This window comes from Leopardus geoffroyi, chromosome B4, assembly GCF_018350155.1.
Source record: "Leopardus geoffroyi isolate Oge1 chromosome B4, O.geoffroyi_Oge1_pat1.0, whole genome shotgun sequence".
Taxonomy (NCBI): Eukaryota; Metazoa; Chordata; class Mammalia; order Carnivora; family Felidae; genus Leopardus; species Leopardus geoffroyi.
Window position 1 is genome coordinate 13,638,831 of NC_059341.1, and position 22,568 is coordinate 13,661,398.

General features: G+C 39.8%; 1 protein-coding gene across 1 annotated transcript; it reads right to left on the reverse strand.

The window, feature by feature from the left end:
• Positions 1-1,789: 1,789 nt before the first annotated feature.
• On the reverse strand, positions 1,790-22,518 carry CDNF (cerebral dopamine neurotrophic factor). Its single transcript, XM_045464820.1, has 4 exons — positions 22,276-22,518; positions 9,771-9,898; positions 8,326-8,467; positions 1,790-2,448 (listed from the first exon to the last, which is right to left on the reverse strand). The coding sequence occupies exons 1-4, from the start codon at positions 22,376-22,378 to the stop codon at positions 2,270-2,272; spliced, it is 552 nt and encodes a 183-aa protein (XP_045320776.1). The 5' UTR covers positions 22,379-22,518; the 3' UTR covers positions 1,790-2,269.
• Positions 22,519-22,568: the final 50 nt, after the last annotated feature.

Here is a 22,568-nt window from a genome sequence, read left to right on the forward strand (position 1 = left end):
GTGACAGAGCAGCACAGGCATCACTTAGGGGCTTGTTAGAAAAGCAAAGTCTAGGGGCACCTGGGTGGCTCAGTCAGTTAAACATCGGACTTCGGCTCAGGTCATGATCTTGCAGTTGCTGAGTTCAAGCCCCACATTGGGCTCTATGCTGACAGCTCACAGCCTGGAGCCTGCTTTGGATTCTGTCTTCCTCTCTCTCTGCCCTTCCCCTACTTGTGCTCTGTCTAAAATGAATAAATGTTAAAAAAAATTTTTTTTTTTAAAGAAAGAGAAGCAGTCTCAGCTCCACCCCCCCCCCCCCCCCACACCCAGGCCTCCTGAATCAGAGTCCACATTTTAACAAGATCCCCGGGTGACTTCTGTGCACAGTTGGAAAGTTTCAGTGGCACTAACATAGAGTAAATGCTCTTTGAAAAGCCAGACCAAACATCATGGATTTGAATGAACTGCTGGACCATGTTCTTATTACCTAGATTTATATCCTGAAAAAATGACACTGAAAAATATGCCCTGATTTTGAATTCAGACATCAAACTGCTTTCAAATGATAAGTTTCTGTTTTCAAATGATAAGTTTCTCAAAATGCACTAAAGAAAAACAAATATAAAGGTTACAAAAAGAAACACCTAAATTTGGGCTCTTTAAAAATGTAATTCATAATAAGGTAGAGTCATTTACACATAATGATCAAGCTGCCGAAATTCAGAAACAGGAACTCTTTTGGCCATTTATTACACTAAAGTTTTTTTATTCTCAATTTTAAGTTACTAACCACCATTTCTCTGACAAGTTCGGTTATGTCCTAGCTGCCCAACTGAAAATTTGTTTAGCTGCGCAGCATTTGAACCTGAAAATTATACTTTCAACATATACATTCAGTCTGGAAAATTTCTCCTCCACTCACCAAAATGACTCCCAGTAAGTGCAATTCTTTATTTATTTAAAAATTTTTTTTTCCAGTTTTATTTATTTTTGAGAGAGAGAGCATGAGATGGGGAGAGGCAGAGAGAGAGGGAGACACAGAACCCAAAGTAGGCTCCAGGCTCCAAGCTGTCGGCACAGAGCCCGACGCGGGACTCAAACTCACGGACCGTGAGATCATGACCTGAGCTGAAGTCCAAGGCCCAACCGACTTGAGCCACCCAGGCACCTCTGTAAGCCCAATTCTTTAAATGAGTGAGACGTTTTGAATCAGTAAGTCCAGGGAATTTTCAAATAGTTTTTTAAAGCAGTATTTTAGATAAAATTTATATACAATAAAATGTCCAGATCTTAATTATACTACTGGATGAGTTTCACAGTCATATTCATCCATGTCACCACCACCCCAGTCAAGATATACGACATTCCCGTCACCCCAGAAAGTTCCCTTGAGCCGCTGTGCAGGCCTTCCCTGCCTCCACCTTCCACGCAGGGGTCAGCCTCTGTACGCTGGGGTTCTTGCTCTTAGTGGCCAGAAAATAGAGCCAAGAACGATTTTACAATTGACAGCTGATAAAGAACCATAGAGCTCTATGTTGCCTGCAGGCCCTTTCCCCAGGCTTTAGCCTTCTGGCAAAAGCTTGTCTAACACATGGTAGAAAGGAGTAGAAAACACCTTGAGCTTGGTTCAATCAACAGCCTGAGCGTTGATACGGTTTGCTGAAACGTTGGCTATACTTGCTTGGATTCTCCATCTATTTTCTTTCGGTAGGTTTAAATAGGTATTCTTTTGGGAAACCCTCATTTCAAGTAGTGCCTCCTGCCCTCCCACATCTGATACCAAACAGAACCAGAATGTAGACTGCTGTGCAGTTGAAAATACACAGTTTACTCTTTAAAACCTTTTGATTATGCTGTGTTATTGCTTAGGGTTGAAGGTGAGAGTTAGGTAAACCAAACATTGTTCTTTTACCCTAAACCAATATATTTAATTAAAAATTAGTGCACAGAGCGGGGACGTCTGGGCACTGTTTTCCTTCTTGGACTCAACTTCATTTTTCAGTCGTTCGCGTTTCCCAATTTTAAGGAAACGGACGATGACATACATACAATCCTCCCAAACATGATGAGAAAGGCACTTTCAGGTTTTCACACACTGCAAATGTAAGATGCCACTGATATTGCATTTTAATTATAACCCCTGTAAGCAAGTCTTGATTGGTTGTATTAGCAAAACAAAAAGTATGAGACCACATACAGCGCAGCTCCCCGTTACTCCTAACCCACAAGTCCGTATCCTGGAGAGTCACTGTGTCTCCCATCACTGGCGCGTCGGCGGCGCCGAGGGTCAGAGCTCTGATTTGGGGGGCGCCGCTGCATACTTGGGGGCCAGTTCTGTGATCAGATCCACGTAGTCGGTTTTTTCTGCACAGGCTCTGCACTCCTCGCCCCAGCTGCGCAGTATCTGTTTCAGCTCCGCTACTCTCATCTTTGATAGGTCCACTGATGCCAGGTCCAACTGCTTTTCTAAACGACAGAAAGGGATGGGGGGTGGGGGGGGGGGAAGCACAGTTTTTAAAAAACCAAAACAACTGTGAAACACCTAGAAAGGCCAGTGGTGTTACTTATCTTGGTGCCGAATACCCTTTGTTCCAAAGTGGGAAACACTTCCGATTTCTATGGAAACCAAGATCTACCTAAGGAAAATGTGTTATCTACAAAGCTAGTGGCATCATTTGCGTTCTATTAAACTTGATCTCCAGGAAATTATAACTTGCTCCAAGACAGGGGCGTGGGTAGCTTTGCAGTATTTGCGACCACTCCATGGCTTCTCAAGATCGTAATTACTAAAACAACTGTGCTGCCTCCTAATTGTTCTTCCCCAGGAAAAAAGCAGAGGATTGATAAACTGCAATGCCTTGGGGTGGCCTTGAGTGTGGCCGATCGAAAGCCCTCCGTCGTAATTAACTAGAAAGTGACGGTTCACTTTCTGTACGAAGATATGTCTGCATTAAAACAGACGGGCACACCTATTACAAAGCACTGTCAAGAGTTTTTAAATACGAATGCAAAGAAACCAAAACGCGTGAATAAAATTAAGAACATTCTCATTGATCCTTAATCGTTTCGGTTCTCTGCTTGAACTCACCTGGTCCTCTGCCCCTACTGGGATTACAGAATCATCACGGCATTCCTTTCCGGTCCTTTGGGATATACCCACTTCTCTCATGCTAGTGCCTTAGTGCCGGCCGATCTGGTTCCTTACCTTCTTGCTATCCACTCTTGTTAACAACTAACTCCTGGAGAAAGACTACTGTTTTCATTTACAGACTATCTGCAGAGAATGTCAAGAACTCAACTACTTCTCTATTGCCAAACTCAAAAAGAAAAAGAAAAAAAAAATAAGCTCATCTATGACATACTCATAATTTCCCCATCAGAAAGAGGAAATACTTTCCTTCCAGCGGCAAATCCCCTTCCCCCTGCCCCATGACAGGCATGTGCTTGAACATGGATACAACATTTAAGCTTGCTTATTAAACAATTGGTAGCAGCACAGGAGTTTTACAGCTTGACTTCTCTTGAGGAGCCCTTTCCTTTTTCCCTGCATAATAAACAGCATTTAAAAGCCTTTTAACAACCTAACATAGTGGTCAAGTGATTTATCAAAAATTTCCAGTAAGTGTGCTCAAGTGTAAAAGTGGGACTTTATACTTAGGAATTAATTTAACCAAGGAGGTGAAAGATCTATACACTGAAAACTACAGTACTTTGATGAAAAAAATTAAAGAGGACACAAATGGAAAGACATCCCATGTTCATGGATCAGAAGATTAATATTGTTACAATGCCCATCCTACCCCAAGCCATCTACAGATTTAATGCAATCCCTGTCAAAATTCCACTGGCATTTTTCACAAAAAAAGAAAGAAAGAAAGAAAGAAAAAGAAAGAAAGAAAGAAAGAAAGAAAGAAAGAAAGAAAGAAAGAAACTCAATTTGTACGGAGACGCTAAAGTCCTAGATTAGCCAAAGCAATCCTCAGAAAGAACAAAGCTGGAAGCATCACACTTCCTGATTCCAAACCATACTACAAAGCTATAATAAAGCAGGGTGGTACTGGCATAAAAGCAGACACATACACATACCAGTGGAGTAGTATTGATGAGAGAGCATAAGGCAAGCTGAGGGCTGGGCACTACCTAACAATACCCCCTCCCCCCAGGTGGGATATGCGTGATATTCCTCAGGCACTCCTGGCTGCCCAAGAACAAAGGAAAAAAAAAAAAAAAAAGCCAGTGGTTAACTGATAGAGTTCACAGTCATGCGACACAAGACAGGAGTCTCCATCAGTTTATAGATGTCTTAATAAATTACAAGAAAAAGGTAATCTTATCAATAGCTTAGCCTCCAGAAACCCATAGACTGACTCAGTTTCCTGGAGCATTAACATCACCCTCCCCTCCGCAGTGATATGGGGAACAAAGAAGAAGAAGAAAATATAAATGACATTAAATTTCTTTATAACCTGCAGCCCATTGACAAATACTTGAAGCAAATACAGAGTAGAACATTTCTCCAGGAACTCCCTGCTGTCTTAATGTTAATGCCTTACTAGAGGGAAAATAACCTTAGCTTGACAATAGCAAAGCCTCGGGTATCTTAGGAGTCCTCTTTAGCATATCAACGTCTTTCTGGAGGCCTCCCTTTTGACTTTACCTCCCCCATCTTCATAGTATATAACCAGTCACTCTTCACAACCCCAATGCAGCTCTATCTGCCCACAGGTCCTGTCCCCATGCTTTAATAAAATCACCTTTTTGCACCAAAGATGTCTCAAGAATTCTTTCTGGGCCATTGGCTCCTGATCCCCACCGTCACTCCAAAATGCCATCAGTATCAAAAGCCCAGAAATAAGCCCTGGCATATACGGTCAACTAAGATTTGACAAAGGAGCCAAGAATATGCAATGGGGAAAGAATAGTCTCTTCGATAAATGGTGTTTGGAAAACTGGATAACCACATGAAGAAAAATGAAACTGGACCCTTGGCTTTCACCACTCATGAATATTAACTTGAAATGGATTGAAGAATTAAACATCAGATCTGAAACTATAAAAATCCTGGAAGAAAACCTAGGGAAAGTCTCCTTGATACTGGTCTTGGCAGCGATTTTTTGGATATGACACCAAAGCACAACAACAAAAGCAAAAATCAGTAAGTGGGACCATATCAAACTAAAAAGTTTCTGCACAGCCAAGAAGCCATCAACAAAATAAATAGCAAGTTATGGAATGAGAGAAAATATTTGAAAATCATATATGTGATAAGGGGTGGCTATCCAAAATATATAAAGAACTCATACAACTCTACAGCAAAAAAAATTTAAACAATCTAATCAAAAAAATTGGCAGAGGAACTGAATAGACATGGACAGTTTTCCCAAAGAAGACATACAAATGGCCAACAGGTACATGATAAGGTGCTCAACGTCACTAATCATAAGGGACATGCAGAACAACACTACAATGAGATTTCACCTCACACCTGTTAAAATGGCTGTCATCAAAAACCTAAGAGACAGCAAGTATTGGAAATGATTTGGAAAAAATCACCGTTGGTGGTAGTGTAAGTTAGTAGAGTCACTATGGAAAATGGTACGGTGGGTCCTTTAAAAATTAAAAGTAGAACTACCAAGTGATTCAGCAATCCCACTTCTAGGTATATATCAAAAGGAAATGAAAACAGGATATGAAAGATCCGCACTCCCATGTTCGTTGCAGCATTTTTCAGAGTAGCGAAGATATGGAAACAACCTAAGTGTCAATAGTTGAATGGATAAAGAAGATGTGCTCTGTGTCTGTGTTTGATACAAACGTATATATATACAATGAAGTGTTATTCAGCCATGAGAAAAGAAATGCTGCTACTTGCAACAATATGAATGGACTTTGAGGACATTATGCTAGGTGAAATAAGACAGAGAAAGACAAATACTCTATGGTATCACTTATACACAGAATGTCAAAAAGCCAGACTAACAGAAACAGAGAGTAGAATGGTGGTTACCAGGGGCTGGGGGGTGGAGAAACTGGCCGAAGAGGCTAGCCAAAGGGTACAAACTCTGGGGATCTAAAATGTACATCGTGGTAATTATGTTAATAACATTGTATTATACACTTGAAAGTTACTAAGAGAGTGCATCTTAAATGTTCTCATTACAAAAAAAGGTATGGTTATCGTAAGGCATGATGGAGGTGTTAGCTAACACAGTGGTGATACTGCAATATATAAGTGTTTCAAATCAACATGGTATATGCCTTAAACTTACACAATGTTTATGTCAACTAAGTCTCAATAAATGTGGAAAAAATAAATAAAAATAAAATAATAAAAGCTGACATTTTCAAATCTTTTTTTATTTGGAGGGTCAGCTACACTCTGTGCTCCCGAGAACGCTTATATTTTTATAGTGATCCCCATTCTTAAAAAAAAAAAAAAAAAGAGAGAGAGAGAGAGCTAGCAAAAACCTTCTTTCGGGTTAAAAACCAAATGACACCTTTCTAATTGAAAACATAATCCACTCTACATTTACCTTGTTTGTTAATTTCATGCTGACTTAACAAAATACCTTTAAACATAGAAGCTTTGATAGCTCAAATTATTAATATCCCACAATTCAAAGACCCTGTTCAATCTCAACTTTCCTGCCAACAATAAGCTGGGAAAGAGAATTTAGAACTAGTAGTCCAGTCAAAATAAATGATTGAAAAAATAAATAAATAAATGACTGAGGGGGAGAAAAAACTTTCTTGCTAGTGTCAGTAGTATCTTTGAGTTTTTCTAGAGAACTTGGCTTCTGGCATTAATTTTAAAACAGGAAAAACAGTAACCCTAAAACAGTAAGGAAAATGTTGATACCAAAATTAAAGCTAGTTTATGGCTCCCCAAGGGCCTCTAGTGGCCATCACTGCCAAAACATTAGTAAGTATGTGTTTCTTCTCAATAATATCTGATTGATTTTTCTATTATTCAAGGAGCCAGGTAGGATCCCTTGAATATAGCAGACATTGTTCAAAATACATCTGGCAAATGAAAGAATCAGCATAGTTTGTCCCTTCTGTGAATATTGTTTATATGGACTCAATGATTCCTGCCTCTACTTCATTACTTGGAAGCCAATAAAAATGGATGCCTTCCCTATAATCACTACCTTGGAGATGAGAGCCTGTCCTTGGCAAAAAAAATTGAGAAATAGGTTGCCTTTGGTATCTTCCGACCTTAAACCTAGTTAAAGCCAGCTATGTTGCTATGGTGCATAGGCATATTACACAGCTATCTTGGAAAATAAGACTAAGGTAATTCAGAGTTGGATGCTAATTACTTAGGTAGTTTACAATACTACAGTGGATATGCAACATAAAAAAAATGACTTAAGCAAAAGAAATGAGTCTCGCCTGGTAGAATCTCAGGTGTTAAGGATAGACTAAGGGAGGGATGGCTTTTATCACACCTATTCAGTCTACCCAAAAGGCTGGCCCAGATACAAATCCTCAGTACTGTGTAAGAATAGATCTATATCTGTGGAATTCATAAGGCCAAGGATACTATTTTAAATAGGACATCTTCTTCTGTTCTTCACTGTTTATTTTAGGCACCCTCGATAAGGTTACTTCATCAAGCAAAACCTGACTTGATGTGAATAACCTATTTCCTAAAATATAAACCCGGCAGAATGGCAGACAAATCTAGGGGAACAAGTCATAGTCATATTTAAAACCACAAAGTCCTGGGGCGCCTGGGTGGCTCAGTCGGTTGAGCGGCCGACTTCGGCTCAGGTCATGATCTCGCGGTCCGTGAGTTCGAGCCCCGCGTCGGGCTCTGTGCTGACAGCTCGGAGCCTGGAGCCCATTTCAGATTCTGTGTCTCCCTCTCTCTGACCCTCCCCTGTTCATGCTCTGTCTCTCCCTGTCTCAAAAATAAATAAAACGTTAAAAAAAATTAAAAAAAAAATAAATAAAACCACAAAGTCCTGACATCACCTTGGAATCGATGCAACGTTTTGCCTTAATAGCTTACCAAGAGCTAAATCACCATGAGTAGCTGCTCCCTTTACATTTTGAATTTTTCCTTGACAGACATAGTTGGCCTTGCCTTGGTGATGTAAGAGATTAAACGTTGCTATCTGGGTTGGCGGTTCTACCTAGTGCTGATTGCGCTTTACTCCTTTCTGTTCCCCCAAAGGAGCTCGGATGTCGCTAGGCACCATTCAGCAGCCCAGCGACCTACTGGCCAGTGGAGAATGCCTTCTCTTCCCACATTCACGTTTTAGAAACAGGGCCCTCGGTGTAGAGAATTGGCAATGCTCTGGACATAGTGGAAAAATACATTTGACTCCATTATACCATATTTCAGCTCACAGATCTGGCTGTCCATCTTCTTAAGCTTCTCACAAATCTTTGTTGCAGGCATATGTACGCTCATTGGGCGAGCGACCTCACTCAGGATCTTTGTGGCTGCATCTTTCGTCGCTCCCAGATAATAGCACTGACGGAGAACAAAGATAATTTAGTGTCGCTGGGTGACGGAAAAAAGTTAATAGAGTTCAGAGAAGTGAGAGAGAGGTTAACCTAGTTTTCATGGCCCGGCTATTAAATTTTAACCCCTGCTGACTAAGACACCAGAAAACAAATGATTCCATCCCCGTGATCATGTTAATTAGAAGTGCCCTGCGATTCACACGATGCTCAAAGACTAATAAGGGCTGACACTTGCTAAGTGTTTTCTCTGTGTCAGGTGCTGCTGCTCTCACTGCTCTCGGGGCTTTAAAGGTCTTAACTTAGTGAATTCTCACAACGATCCTGTGAAGTAAGTACTATAATTATCTCCATTTCACACCCAAGCCAACTGAAGGTCACCCAGCTGGCAAGCAGAAGAGACAGAATGGAAAAATCTACCATTTTGGCTCTAGAGTCCATACCCTTCCCCATCATGCTATGCTGCCTTCCCAGCTGCCCAACTTAAGCACTTTCATTTAAAAATATGAAACTTAATGGTACAAATAAATACTGAGAGGTTTACAATGTGTCAGTGGTGAACAGTCAGTAATGCAGATTTAACTGACAAATTGAACACAAAAATTCTAGGCGAAATGGATTGGCCTACAATTATCTGTAGTGAAGTGAAACACTATGTTGAAATAAGTCATCTTTGTATACTCAGAAAACATCATTATAAAATAATATAAAGAATTAGTTATGAATGATGTTATAAAAATGTTTTGATAGGTTTCACTAATAGTCTTTTTTTTTCAATTTTTTAAAATGTTTTTATTTATTTTTGAAGGAGAGAGAGAGACAGAGCATGAGCAGGGGAGGAACAGAGAGGGAGGGAGACACAGAATCCGAAGCAGGCTCCAGGCTCCAAGCTGTCAGCACAGAGCCTGACACGGGGCTCGAAGCCACAAATTGTGAGACCATGACCTGAGCCGAAGTCGGGCGCCCAACCGACTGAGCCACCCAGGCACCCCTGTAATAGTCTTGATAAGAAAGAGAAAGCCTACCCACTCAACCCAGGACAGAAATTTGTCATTAGGAATTTGTGTGAATCTACTTAAAACGTGGAACTGGTTGCCTATGGTTTATTCAGAGAGCAAAATGAAGCCAGATATGTTCTAGGTGAAAATACATGAGTACACTTCACTGGAAGATCAATGTCTGCTTGCTGTCTACAGTGAACATCCTTGAGGCAAGCATCTAAGCAGGAGACATTAAGACTAAGATGAGAAATGAAGCCATTAACACTTTTCTTCAAACATAAGGGAAAAATGAAAGGTGAAAATGTACCGTACCAGGCGGTTTTCTTTTCCTTTGACATCCAAGCAAAAGCTGACCAATTCCTTTTCTATGGTGTCCAGGGAAAAGTTGACTCCTCTGGCTATCAGGGAGTTATAGAATCGGTTCAGGAATTCTTTACATACTAGAAGAATCAAAGAAATTATGTATTTATGTTTAATATAACTATTACCACACCTATGTGGGTGTCCCACTCATCAAATAAAAAAGTTAAATATGATTCAACACATTATGACAATGGATTCAAATTATAAGTAAGAATGGTTTGGGGCCAGGGGCACCTTGGTGGCTCAGTCAGTTAAGTGTCTGGATTTTGCCTCAGGTCATGATCTCATAGTTCATGGAATCAAGCACCACTCTCAGCACAGAGCCTGCTTGGGATTCTCTCTCTTCCTCTCTCTGCCCCTCCCCTCTTTGTGTGCTCTCTCTCTTTCTCTCAAAATAAATAACCATTAAAAAAAAAAAAAAAGAATGGTTTGGGGCCTATAGCTATTAACTTAGTATTGGGCCTTGAATAATACTTATTGAATCAATCAATAAATGAATCAATCTTTGGAATCAAGTTGAACCTAAAATGAGAATTTTCCCTCAAAATTTAACCCTTAAAGAAAATATAGCTTTATGTAGGATATGATGCTTGGGACAGCTTTGTTTAAAGCACAGAGGAAAACCTGATTACATACCTTATATGAAACCCCTTGGTCATCTGCATATGTCTGTATGTTCTATCATCATGGACCTACATGAGACTCCAAACTGAACAATCATATTCAATGTCAGCATCCAGAGCCAGCGAAAGGGTGGAGGGAGCTGAGAAGTGGCACAGGCAACAACAACAACCGTACTTAAGGTTGTACTTAACAGATGTTAGCACTGTTCGAATGTATATTATTAACCCATTCAAGTCTCACAACAAAGTGTGGATATAATTGCATTACTATCCTTATTTTACAGATGAGATAGCTGAGTCAAAGAGTGGTCAGTTAACTTGCCTAATAAGTGCTAGAGAGGGAATGAAATCCCTGCTCATCTGACCTGGGCCCTACACACTTAGCCAGTAGGTACCTCTGCCCTAGGAGGAAGCTGCTTTCCATGTGGCTTTCTCAGATGGGGCAAGTGTCTGGTCCAAGTAGGAAAGAAGAAAATGGAGGCCAGAAGCTTATGCTGGAAAACAGTGGCACTAGATTTAGAAAGAACTCTAGAGAGGGGCACCTGGGTGGCTCAGCCGGTTGAGCGTCCAACTTCAACTCAGGTCATGGTTTTGCAGTTTGTGAGTTCAAGCTCTGCGTCAGGCTCTGTGCTAACAAACAGCTCAGAGCCTGGAGCCTGCTTCAGATTCTGTATCTCTCTCTCTCTCTCCCCCTCCCCTGCTCATTCTCTACCTCTCTCTGTCTCAAAAATAAATAAATGTTAAAAAAGAAAACTTAAAAAAAAAAAGAGAATTCTAGAGAAACATACTAAGGAAGAGTGGAGAGTGCTAAGGCCCTGGGTGCTCTCTATCCCACTCTTGATTCATGGTATTAACAAAAACCAGGTAATGTGCTCTGTCCCCCATCCCTAATAATCAAGTGTCTGATTATCTAGCGGTCTGGTAAATGAGGCAAGATCTACCAATCACCCTAATATACAAACTAGACACCTAGTGTAGTTTAAACTATTGCATTTGATTAAGTTAATTTATTTAATAAATATTTATTGAGCATCCTATGTACAAAGCACTTTAAGAGCCCCGCTAAAAGATAAAATGCAGGAAGAAGGAGGCAAAATCCAGAAAGGAGAAACACATCACAAGAAGTAATGTGAGAAAAGAGAATGGCAAGTGGGAGAAAAATCTAAATCAAGATGAACTATGTAAACAATAATAATGAACATGTAGGGGTATAAACATAGGGTAAAATCCAAATGCAGGACAATCCCAACACATAAGTTGGAAAATAAAGGAGAATTCATGTGAAACTTCCTAAGATCCTTTACCACCCAGGAAGAGGGTAGAGAAACATTCCTGTTAAGTCATAATAATTTTTAGCCAACTAATCGTGTTAACAATGTAAGGGTAATAACTAAAAGTAGAAGTAATATAAAGATTACTTTCAGATCAGTATTGGTGCAGGGCATGGGGAAGGATTGTTAAAACATTTATCAGTCCACTAGAAGGCAGGAAAGAGAAAGAAAAGAAAGAAAGAAAGAAAGAAAGAAAGAAAGAAAGAAAGAAAGAAAGAGAGAGAGAGAGAGAGAGAGAGAGAGAGAAAGAAAGAAAGAAAGAAAGAAAGAAAGAAAGAAAGAAAGAAAGAAGGAAGAAAGAGAGAAAGAAGCACAATAAGTTTTTAAACACTCACAAAATTAAGTAGGAGAAATACATCCAAATATATCACTGATTACAATAAGTATGAATGTATTAAACTCTCCTTTATAGAACAGGATTTTTCAGAGTAAAACTATTTTTTTTTTTAATGTTTTTCAACTTTTATTTATTTTTTTGGGACAGAGAGAGACAGACCATGAACGGGGGGAGGGGCAGAGAGAGAGGGAGACACAGAATTGGAAACAGGCTCCAGGCTCTGAGCCATCAGCCCAGAGCCCGACGCGGGGCTCGAACTCACGGACCGCGAGATCGTGACCTGGCTGAAGTCGGACGCTTAACCGACTGCGCCACCCAGGTGCCCCCAGAGTAAAACTATTAAAAATTCAATTATATGCTGAATGTAAGAGTCACGTAAAAAGTATGAGGCTACAGCAAAGAGTTTGAAAAAACAAAAAAACAACAAAATTGAAGAAACTTTAAAAATAAAAAGATATGCCTGAAAAAGGCTAACCAAAATCTACTTTAGCTCTGTAAAGCACTTTTTTTTTTTTTTTAATTTTTTTTTTCAACGTTTATTTATTTTGGGGACAGAGAGAGACAGAGCATGAACGGGGGAGGGGCAGAGAGAGAGGGAGACACAGAATCGGAAACAGGCTCCAGGCTCTGAGCCATCAGCCCAGAGCCGACGCGGGGCTCAAACTCACGGACCGCGAGATCGTGACCTGGCTGAAGTCGGACGCTTAACCGACTGCGCCACCCAGGCGCCCCTGTAAAGCACTTTTTGAGAATAACAACAGTCACTACTAATCAGAAAATGAAGCACTTACCAGAAATACCAAAAAAAAAAAAAAAAAAGTTCTGAACTAATGAACAGCCAATAACATAGCCTAATAATATAGAAAATCCTTATAGAATTATAAGAAGAAATTGACAAATTCACAATAAAAATAGATGGGTGAACACTCTCTCAGCAATTATTTGATCAAATCGACCAAAAGTTAATAAGACATTAAACATTTGAGCACTATTCACAAATTTGACCCTATAACATATAGAACTCTTCTCCCCCAAATTAGAGAAATTCTTATTAAGAAAATATGCAATATTCACATTAATTTGCCAGGTAGTAAGCGAAAAAGCAGGTCTCAACAAGTACCAAAAACTCTGTACCAAGCAGGCCACTTTCCCTGAATATAATTAGAAATCAGTAACAAAAATAACATGATACAACTCAATGTCCATCCTCTTGTATGCCTGGAAATTTTTTAAATACACACTTCTAACTAACCCATGGGTCAAAGAAAAAGTAGTGATAGGAATGTCCAATTTTTAGTACTTAATTCCAATAAAAATGCTGTATATAAAACTTAAGGACTATAGTTAAGTCAGTACTTCTAAGGAAATTCATAACATAAAGTATGTATCGTTCAGTAAAAAAAAATGGAAAATTAATGAGTAAGCATTCAACTTAAGTTTTTAAAAGAAAACCAAACCAATAGACTACCTGATGTAGTTAACATGTTCAGAGATGATTTTCAGTTCTATCAGGAAAAAAAAAATATGAAGATAAATTAATGATTGAAATAAAAATTATTCAAAGAAAAATTGAGGCTAGTTTCAATTCAAGGGGAGAAAGATGTTCATGAAAGATGAAATCCTGGTACACTAGATAACTCACCTGTGAATTATATTTATGTGGGCACAACAATATAAACCCTGAGATTTATTTTTATCCAAAATTGTGATATAAATGTATGTAAAATGGGGGCACTTGGGTGGTTCAGTCGGTTAAGTGTCCAACTCTTAATTTCAGCTCAGGTCATGATCTCATGGTTTGTGGGATTGAGCCCTGAATCAAGCTCCTCACTGACAGCACAGAGCCTCCTTGGGATTCTCTCTCTCTCTCCCTCTGGCCTCTCTCACCCACCATTTCTCTCTCTCTCTCTCTCTCTCAAAATAAATAAACATTTAAAAAATGTATATAAAATGGGGGAATGGGTGTGCAGGAGACAGACGTGGGTGGGTATAATAGATCTAAAACTTCATTTTCCATAGGTAACTAAAACTGCAAACCTGAAAAAGAACACTTTGAGCAGTTTAGTTAGATTAATAAAGATATGTGTCAGGGACATCTGGGTGGCTCAGTCTGTTAAGCATCCGACTCTTGATCTCAGCCAGGTCATGATCTCACAGTTTGTGAGTTCGAGCCCCATGTCAGGACAGAGCCTGCTTGGGATTCTCTTTCTCCCTCTCTTCTGCCCCTCCCCCCCCCAACTAAATAAATAAACTTTAAAAAATAAAAATAATAAAATTAGAATAGTAATGCAATTTATTATATGATCATCTCAATAGATGTGTATGTGTTTGATTAAATCCAGTTTTGGCTCATGATTAAAGTATGACACATACAGACACATAGCAAACTCAGACTAGAAAAAAACTGCATTAAGTTGACAAAGTATGTCCACAAAAACTCTACAGCAAGTGTCCTACTTAGCAATAAAATGATCCTTTATCAACACTTGTATTCAATATAGAACTGGATGTCTTAGCTCACAGAACAAATGTTTATTTAGAAAGGAAAAAAATTTTATCATTTGCAAATTATATGATTGTCTCTGTAGAAAAACATTCTTAATAAGGAGAACATTATGCAAAATTGCTGAATTTCAGAGTGATAACAAGACATGATGAGGAAACTGCAAATTTAAAATAAGGTATAATTTACAATCATGATAAAAATTCTAGTGTAACCAGGAATAAATTTAATGAAATGTATCAAAGCTTTAGGGGAAAAATTACAAAACTTGATCAAAACTTTAAAGTAGACCTCAGAAATGAGAAGATAAAGACTTGTTCATGGATGGAAAGATTCAATATTATGGAGGATAATCATTTTTTTAATGTTTATTTATTTGGAGAGAGAGAGAGAGAGCACACGCACACCAGCAGGGAAGGGGCAGAGAGAGAGAGGGAGAGAGAGAATCCCAAGCTCCATGCTCAGCAAGGAGCCCAATGCAGGGCTCAATCTCACAGCCACAAGATCATGACCTGAGCCGAAATCAAGAATCAGATGCTCCACCAACTGAGCCACCCAGGCGCCCTTAGAGGATAATTATTTTTAAATAAATCTGTACATTTCACGTTATTCCAATCAAAACACCAATAGAACTTTTATAGATTTGACAAACTGGTCCAAAAATACATACGAAGAAACAAGAGCAAATCAAAGCCAAGAAGTGTTTGAAGAAGAAAAAAAAGGGGGGAGTTGGTGGAGTAGACGTTATCAGATATCAAGATTCATTTCTAGAGCTACAGCACTGAAAACACTGTGGGAATGGCACAGAAACAGACCAAGAGAATTAGTATAGAAACAGATGCACAAAAAGAGTCTAGAAACAAATAGACACCTTTAGAGGAGGTTGGTATAGGATGGAAGTGATGCTAAAAATCAATGGATGGAAAAAATAGACGAGTCAATAAATGATATTAAGACAACTTACTGCGGAAAAAGATAAGACTTAGATCTCTACCTAAAACGACACACGAACCTGAACCCCAGGTGAATGAATAGAGATTTATATGGGAAGAGCAACACTATAAAACCTCTAGAAGAAAAACCAGGGAAGCATCTTCATGACATTAGCATGGAGAAAGATTTCTTAAAGGTCCCAAAACACAGATCATACATTTGGTGACAGCAAAATTGAACACTTTTGTAATGCCAAAAAAATCATAAACAAAAGATAAGACAGGCCACCAGCTGGAGGAAGATATTTACAACTTCTATAACTGACTAAAGATTAATATCTAGAAGACATGAAAAATCCCTGTGGTCGTATTCTTAGGTCCAGTCATTACCAATGAGTGTAACCTCTATAATCTCAGCTGAAACGTCCCGTTGTCTGACCACCACCTCCTATCCTCCCAGCTCATGTCCTCTAACACCCAACACCCACCCACACATACAATCCATTGATTTTTTCCACCATGTCACCACGCTTCCTTACCCAGCTTAGGTTCTATGTTCAACAGTGTAATTGCTCCTTTGCACACAAATTCAACTCCCTTGCATCTCCCTCCCTTGCTGTATGCACCCAGCAAAACCCTAACCCTGGTTCAAACCATCTCTCCACCCAGTTTGTACCTATGCTGGCTGCACGTGGCTGGAGGAAATAACACAGTGGTGCCCACTGGTCTTGCTTTAAATTCATGACCACTAACTCCCAGTGAGCCATCAGAGCTACTCAACAACCCTAGTCCATTGACCACTCTCACACTACATCCCACACCCCAAGGGATGATTGCAAAGCTTCTCTCTCCTCAAACCTTGTCTGATACCTCCACTCCCACCTCATGATCCTACATCCTATTTCTCTGAGAGGACAAAAGCAACAGGAGGGAACTCTCCTGCTTCTGCCACCACACCTACCACACCTGAACTTGCATGTTCTATCTTAATTCTGTGAATGAACTTTGCCAAACCTGCTACTTGCCGAGGAGATCCTATCAACTCCCTGCTCCTGCGTTCTGGCCTCTCCCTCCGGTCTCCTTTCCCATTGGCCCACGACATGCTGTTACTTCTCACATCTTAGAAACAACGAAAAACTCTCCCAACACCACATACCCCGTCACCACAAAATACCACCCGATCCCCCCACTTGTCTTTAACCAAAACGCTTAAAGAATGTTTGTGGTTTCCAAGTCTCTCCTCTCTTCCTCTCCCTGACACTCCCCACACCTAGTTTAAAGTCAATCAGTTATAAAAGGTTTGTTGTGAACAACAGAGTCCTTGACCTCCCCTTCATACTTATTTCTTTGCTGCTTATTTTGTCCTGCATGACACTTAGAGTCACTTGAAATGTATTTGTGGAGATTATTTGAGACCGAAAATGAAGATGCCTTATGTCCATAAAGGGATTGTGTTCATATTTATCAGGCTTAGGAGCCACTAGCTGGGGAATACTTTAAACTAAATGGATAGCTTGATGATTTTTTGGACCCCTGATGTGAATTTTTTTAATGTTTACTTATTTTTGAAACAGAAAGAGAGCGCAAGCAGGGGAGGGGCAGAGAGAGACGGAAACACAGAATCCGAAGCAGGCTCCAGGCTCCAAGCTATCAGCACAGAGCCTGACATGGGGCTCGAAACCCGGAACCACGAGATCATGAGTTAAGCCTCAGTCGAACGCTTAACCGACTGAACCATCCATGTGAATTTTAGCTGTAAACCCAACGGAGAACATCTTGTGATTATAATCTCTCAGAAATATATCTATTCCTTTCTTCTCTTCTGGTCAGTGTCAGGGAAATTTTCCTTACAGTCTCTGTGGGCAGGGATGGGTTAAATTTATTGTTTGTCTGAGGGAGTAACGCTTTGGGAACCCCAGATTAACAGAGAAGAACATCCCAGTAGACTCCCCCTTTAAAACAAGTCTTGGGCTTTGACTTCTGTCCTCCTCATACCAAAGATTAGCTTTACTTTGGCCAGTGTCATCCAGGCAAAATGACCATAAACTCCGTTTACCATTCAGGATTGCTTCTTCCCCTTTAATTTTGCCCTAGCAAGTCTTTTTATCTTGTCAGCTCTTGGTTCCTTTATGATATTTTTATATTTTCTCCTGCATTGTTAGAATTTCTTGGCCAGAGGATTGCTATAATCTGACCCACTGAATTCCCAACATTCTAACCAGATTCTTTAAAAATATAAGTCAAATTATGCTACTGCATCCACTCAAAACCTTCCTATGGTTTTCCATATCACTCAGAGTCTAATCCAGTCTTTAGATTGTCCCGCAGGCCCTGATGACCCGACTTTCTACTGCTTCTCACCCCTCAGCTTCTGTCACCTCTCCTACTGACGCCATATTGCTCTGTCCTCAGTGAAGCACTTAGCTGGATGTGAGGCATGTATTTTTTGGGTGAATAAAAGAGCTCCTGCATATCTGTAAGAAAAACACAGTCCAGTAGGGAAAAGTTAAGTTGGAAATGCATATAACTTATCACCCAGCAATTCTTGTTCTATGACCTAGAGAAATTATCACATATGTGCTCAGGGAGACATGTATAAGAATATTCAGAGCACCGTTGCTTAAAATTATGTAAAAGTGGGAAGAACCTAACAGAACCTCAGAGAGAGAATAGTTACACAAACTGTATTTCACTCAAAAAGTGGAATTCTAGAGACAAGTTAAAAAGAATGAACCACATCTATAGTTATTAATGTACATAACTGCCCCAAAATAATGTTGAGTGAAAAAAGTTGCAGATAAGTATGTACAATGTACAATCATATACATGTAAGATCCCAAAAAATTACATAGATTATTTGTGGGTACATACATTTATAGTAAAAGCTCTTTAAAAATGGGAAAGGAAGTCACAGTAAGTTCAGAACAGACATTTCTCCTGGAAAGGATGGAAAGAAAACGGTAGCTAAAGCCATTGTATTTTATTTTTTAAAGACAGAGAATGGTAGCAAATGTAGCGAAATATTAACATTTAATCAATCTAGATACTAAGTATATGTTATATAAAATGTTTTCTGTATGTTTGAAATATTTCTGAATTTATGTTAAAAACTCACCACAATATCTTTGACTCTCACAAAAATCCCCAACGTGCTCAATACAATATCTGGTAATATTGGGACACCTGTGTGGCTCAGTCGATTAAGCGTCCCACTTCGGCTCAGGTCGTGATCTCACAGTTCATGAGTTCGAACCCTGCATCAGGCTCTGTGCTGACAGCTCGGAGCCTGGAGCCTGCTTCAAATTCTGTGTTTCCCTCTCTGGCTGCTTCTCCCCCGTTCATGCTCTGTCTCTCTCTCTCTCAAAAATAAATAAACATTAAAAATTTTTTTAATTATTAAATACATTTGGTAGTATTAATGAAATTGAATTTAGAATTTTAAAGTGTCATCACAGATCAATTAAGCAATTATCAGTCAGGGCCCAAAAGGAAAAAACAGTATTTTAAAAATAGCATAATGCCACCTGCAGGAAAAGAGCTACAATTTTTTCAGAAAGATAATGATAAATGTTTAGAGTCAATTTAGTGGAATAATTAAACTACCAGTGGGCTAGAAACATTATTTTCAACAGTTCCATCCACACCTTCTAAAACTGAAGTCAATCCCACATTATTTGCTTGATTTGGGAGGGGAAAAAATTATAAAGACACCAGATTAGTCTTGGTGCAAGGCTAAGGGAGAATTACTATCTACATAACACATAACACATGTTATGAGGAGTTAAGAGTTTTAAGAATAGCCAGAACTTCCTAAATAATTTGTATACAACTTCATTGTTCCAATTTTATTTGTAAAATTTCCTTAAATAATTTAGTTCCCAATACCACACCAGAAAGGAGTATAGGTAGTAATTCAGTGCATGGGGCTCGGAAGCCAGACCCACTGGGTCCAAATCCTGGCTTTACTAATTACTAGCTGTGTGACTCTGGGTCTTTCACTGTTGAATCATCTGACAATCTCATTGCCATTCCTATGAAGGTCATCAGTCTTTTTTCTGTGGCTGTGTTTGAGATTTTCTCTTTTTTTCCTTCTTTCTCTCCCAATGATTCATTTGGAGACAATTTCTTCAATCTTCTTACTAATTCTTTTATCAGCTATATTTCATCTGCTGTTAATCCCTTCAATTTCTATTTGTAGATGTTTAATCTGGTATTTTTCCAAATATGGGTGGACATTTTAAATAGTCTTTTACCCTTTATTCATATGTTCAGTCCCTTCCTTTCTTTCTTTAAACATCATAAATGTATTTTCTATTCTGTGCCTGATAATTCCAGTACCTGAAGCCTTTCCACTAATCTCTGCGTTGTGTCTCCCACTAGTCTCCACTTTTCTGAATGTGAGCTTTATTTTTTAGACTTTGACTCTCAGAATTATTTGCAGACTGGGCTAAAGGTGGATTCCTACAGGTAAGAGCGACATCTGCCGATGCCTGCTTAACATCCCTTTAAAGTAAAATTTCAGTTTGAGATGCTTCAGACTACTCAGGTTGTGTGCATTTGGGCCTCCATGCATTTGCAGGCTATGTTGTGATTATGAGTTATCTGGACACATTTTTGTTTTCCATTTTGGTACAAAGTTCAAGAACCACAAGTCCTTTTAGTCTCTAATGATGGGGGTAGAGTTGTGGTTATTTCCAGGTCACCTTTTAAAATGAAGGTCTAACTCTTTGGGATTCCAAATGAATTGGGGGAGAACCTACTATTATATTCCTACCTTGGGAAGGTCCTGGGCTTTGTCTTCATTCTCTTTATTTTACCAAAGCCATGAAAACCTAAATTAAGATTGTCTAGGTAACAAATGCCCTCATGGCAAAAGCCATCTTTCCGCTCCTTTTCCTTCTTTTAGTTTCTACTTCCACCTTGGCTTTGGCCTCTGGGTATGCCTTACTAAGGTACACTTAAAAAATATTTTTACATTTTTATTTTATCCAGTGTTTTCAGCTAGAGGAACAGTCATGTTCTCTTTTAGAGCTTGAAGTCCTACTTGTTCTTAATGCTGTTAATAGGAACAGAACATTAAATATAACAGCCTCTCATTCATGTTTTTAACAAATATTCATTGAGCAATTATTAAGTACCAGATGGTGGTCTAGTCTGTTGAAAAACAAAGTCCTTACCCTCAAGGATTACATTCTGGGGGAATAAATAACAGTTATCTTGTGGCTGCGAAGAAAAAGAAACATGGTAATGAGGATAGAGGGTGACAAAGTCATACTATTATCCTAAATGGGATGGCCAAAGAAAACCTCTTAGATAAACTATTTGAGCAGAGACCTTAGTTAAGAAAGGGAGAGAAAAAATTAGTGGACTGCCTGGGGTAGAACTCTCCAGGCAGGGCAGTGCAAAGGCTTTACTGCAGGAGTGACCCGGGTGGGTCCAAGAACAGTCAGGGCACCAGACTGGTGGAAGCAGACTGAGCAAGAGGGGCAAAGACAGTAGAAAATGAGGTCTAGTCAGACACACAATAATCACAATATGCTTTAATAAATCCAGGAAAGATGGCATAAGCTTCGCATTTAATAAGTCCAGATGCTCTGGCTTATCTGAAATGTTTTCAGGTAGACACTCCAGAAATTAAATTGGTAAGTAATCAAATCAGTTGTTAATGTCTCACAAATTCTGCTTTAAATGTACAGGACACAGTTATAAGAGATCTTTAAGCAAAATTATAACCTAGCTGAACAATTATCTATATCTATACAAAGTTTTAAAATAACATCGTGTAGATATTTTAAATTTCTGAAGAGAAGTTTAATTATTGCAGGGCCGACATAAAACTGGACTCCAACCCTTAAGACTTCATTAAGTTACTATACAAACTACGGTCATCCAGTATTCAGTGTATACTGTGACCCTATAATTTCCTGGTAAGTAGGGATAGAGTTCCAAGGTCATAAACGAGTGAGGAGGATACACACTTATATAAATTATTTCAGTGAATGAAAAATGGAAGTGTTACAGTAGACCAGAAGCAAGGGGCTAGCATAGCTAGCATAGCTATTATCTTCTTTGATCTTGTTAACCACCCTCTGAAGTAGGTATTAGCGCTCTGATTTTGCAAGGGAGAGGCATGGGGGGCGGGGGGTGCAACCTAGATTCACGTGTTCAGACTGCAAGTGCACAGCTGAGGTTCTGCCAACAGAAAAGGAATCATTGCTGGGTATTCCTCTTAAGGAGTTAATGTACTCCTTTGTAAAGCAACTTTTCTCTGTAAAGCCCTAAACAAACGTTATGTTCTCTGGTTTAAGCCACCTCAACTCAATTACAGACAATTTGGCGTTTTATTTTTCTTTTGGGAATCAGACATTTAAATTTGAAAGACATCTGTGCAGGGAGAGGCCAGTCGCGCCCGTCAGCTGCAGCAGAATCAATGCAGCGTCAGGGTCTTCGGAAGCTAGGGGGTCTGCACAAGATCTAATCCAAATCCAAACCCTCCACCTTTGACCGCAGTTCAATAACCTCAAAACCAGAACGCGGCCTCAAGGTATCACTGGGCCAGGATCGAAGTTTTGCCTAGGCTTGGGAGAAGGCGATGGGAAACCAGGAACTGGGCCTACATTTCCGGAGTTAAATGTTATTTATAGCCCAGGCCGGGAGAAGCCAAAGCCGACAACAGCTGCGCTGCAGCGCGGTGCCACCGCCATGCAAGCAGGTCTCACACCGCTCACCTTCACAGTCGGCCCCGGCCTCCTGGCTCAGCACCGGCCCCAGGTTAGAGACCCAAAGCCCGGCATAAAAGGCCACCATCGCGGCTGGGCCCGCGCACCGCATGCTGAGCCAGCCGCTCCAAACGCCTCGCCACCTGCGTCCACCAACAGCCACGCCGCTGTCGGCCCGGGCTGTTACAGAACGCAGAAGAGCCCGGCTAGTGGTTGGGAAAAAAATCTGCCCGGAGTTGCTAGGACAAGTGACGCAACTCAATCGGCAGTTTCCATTGGCTTCCAGGAAAGGGCCTAGAAAG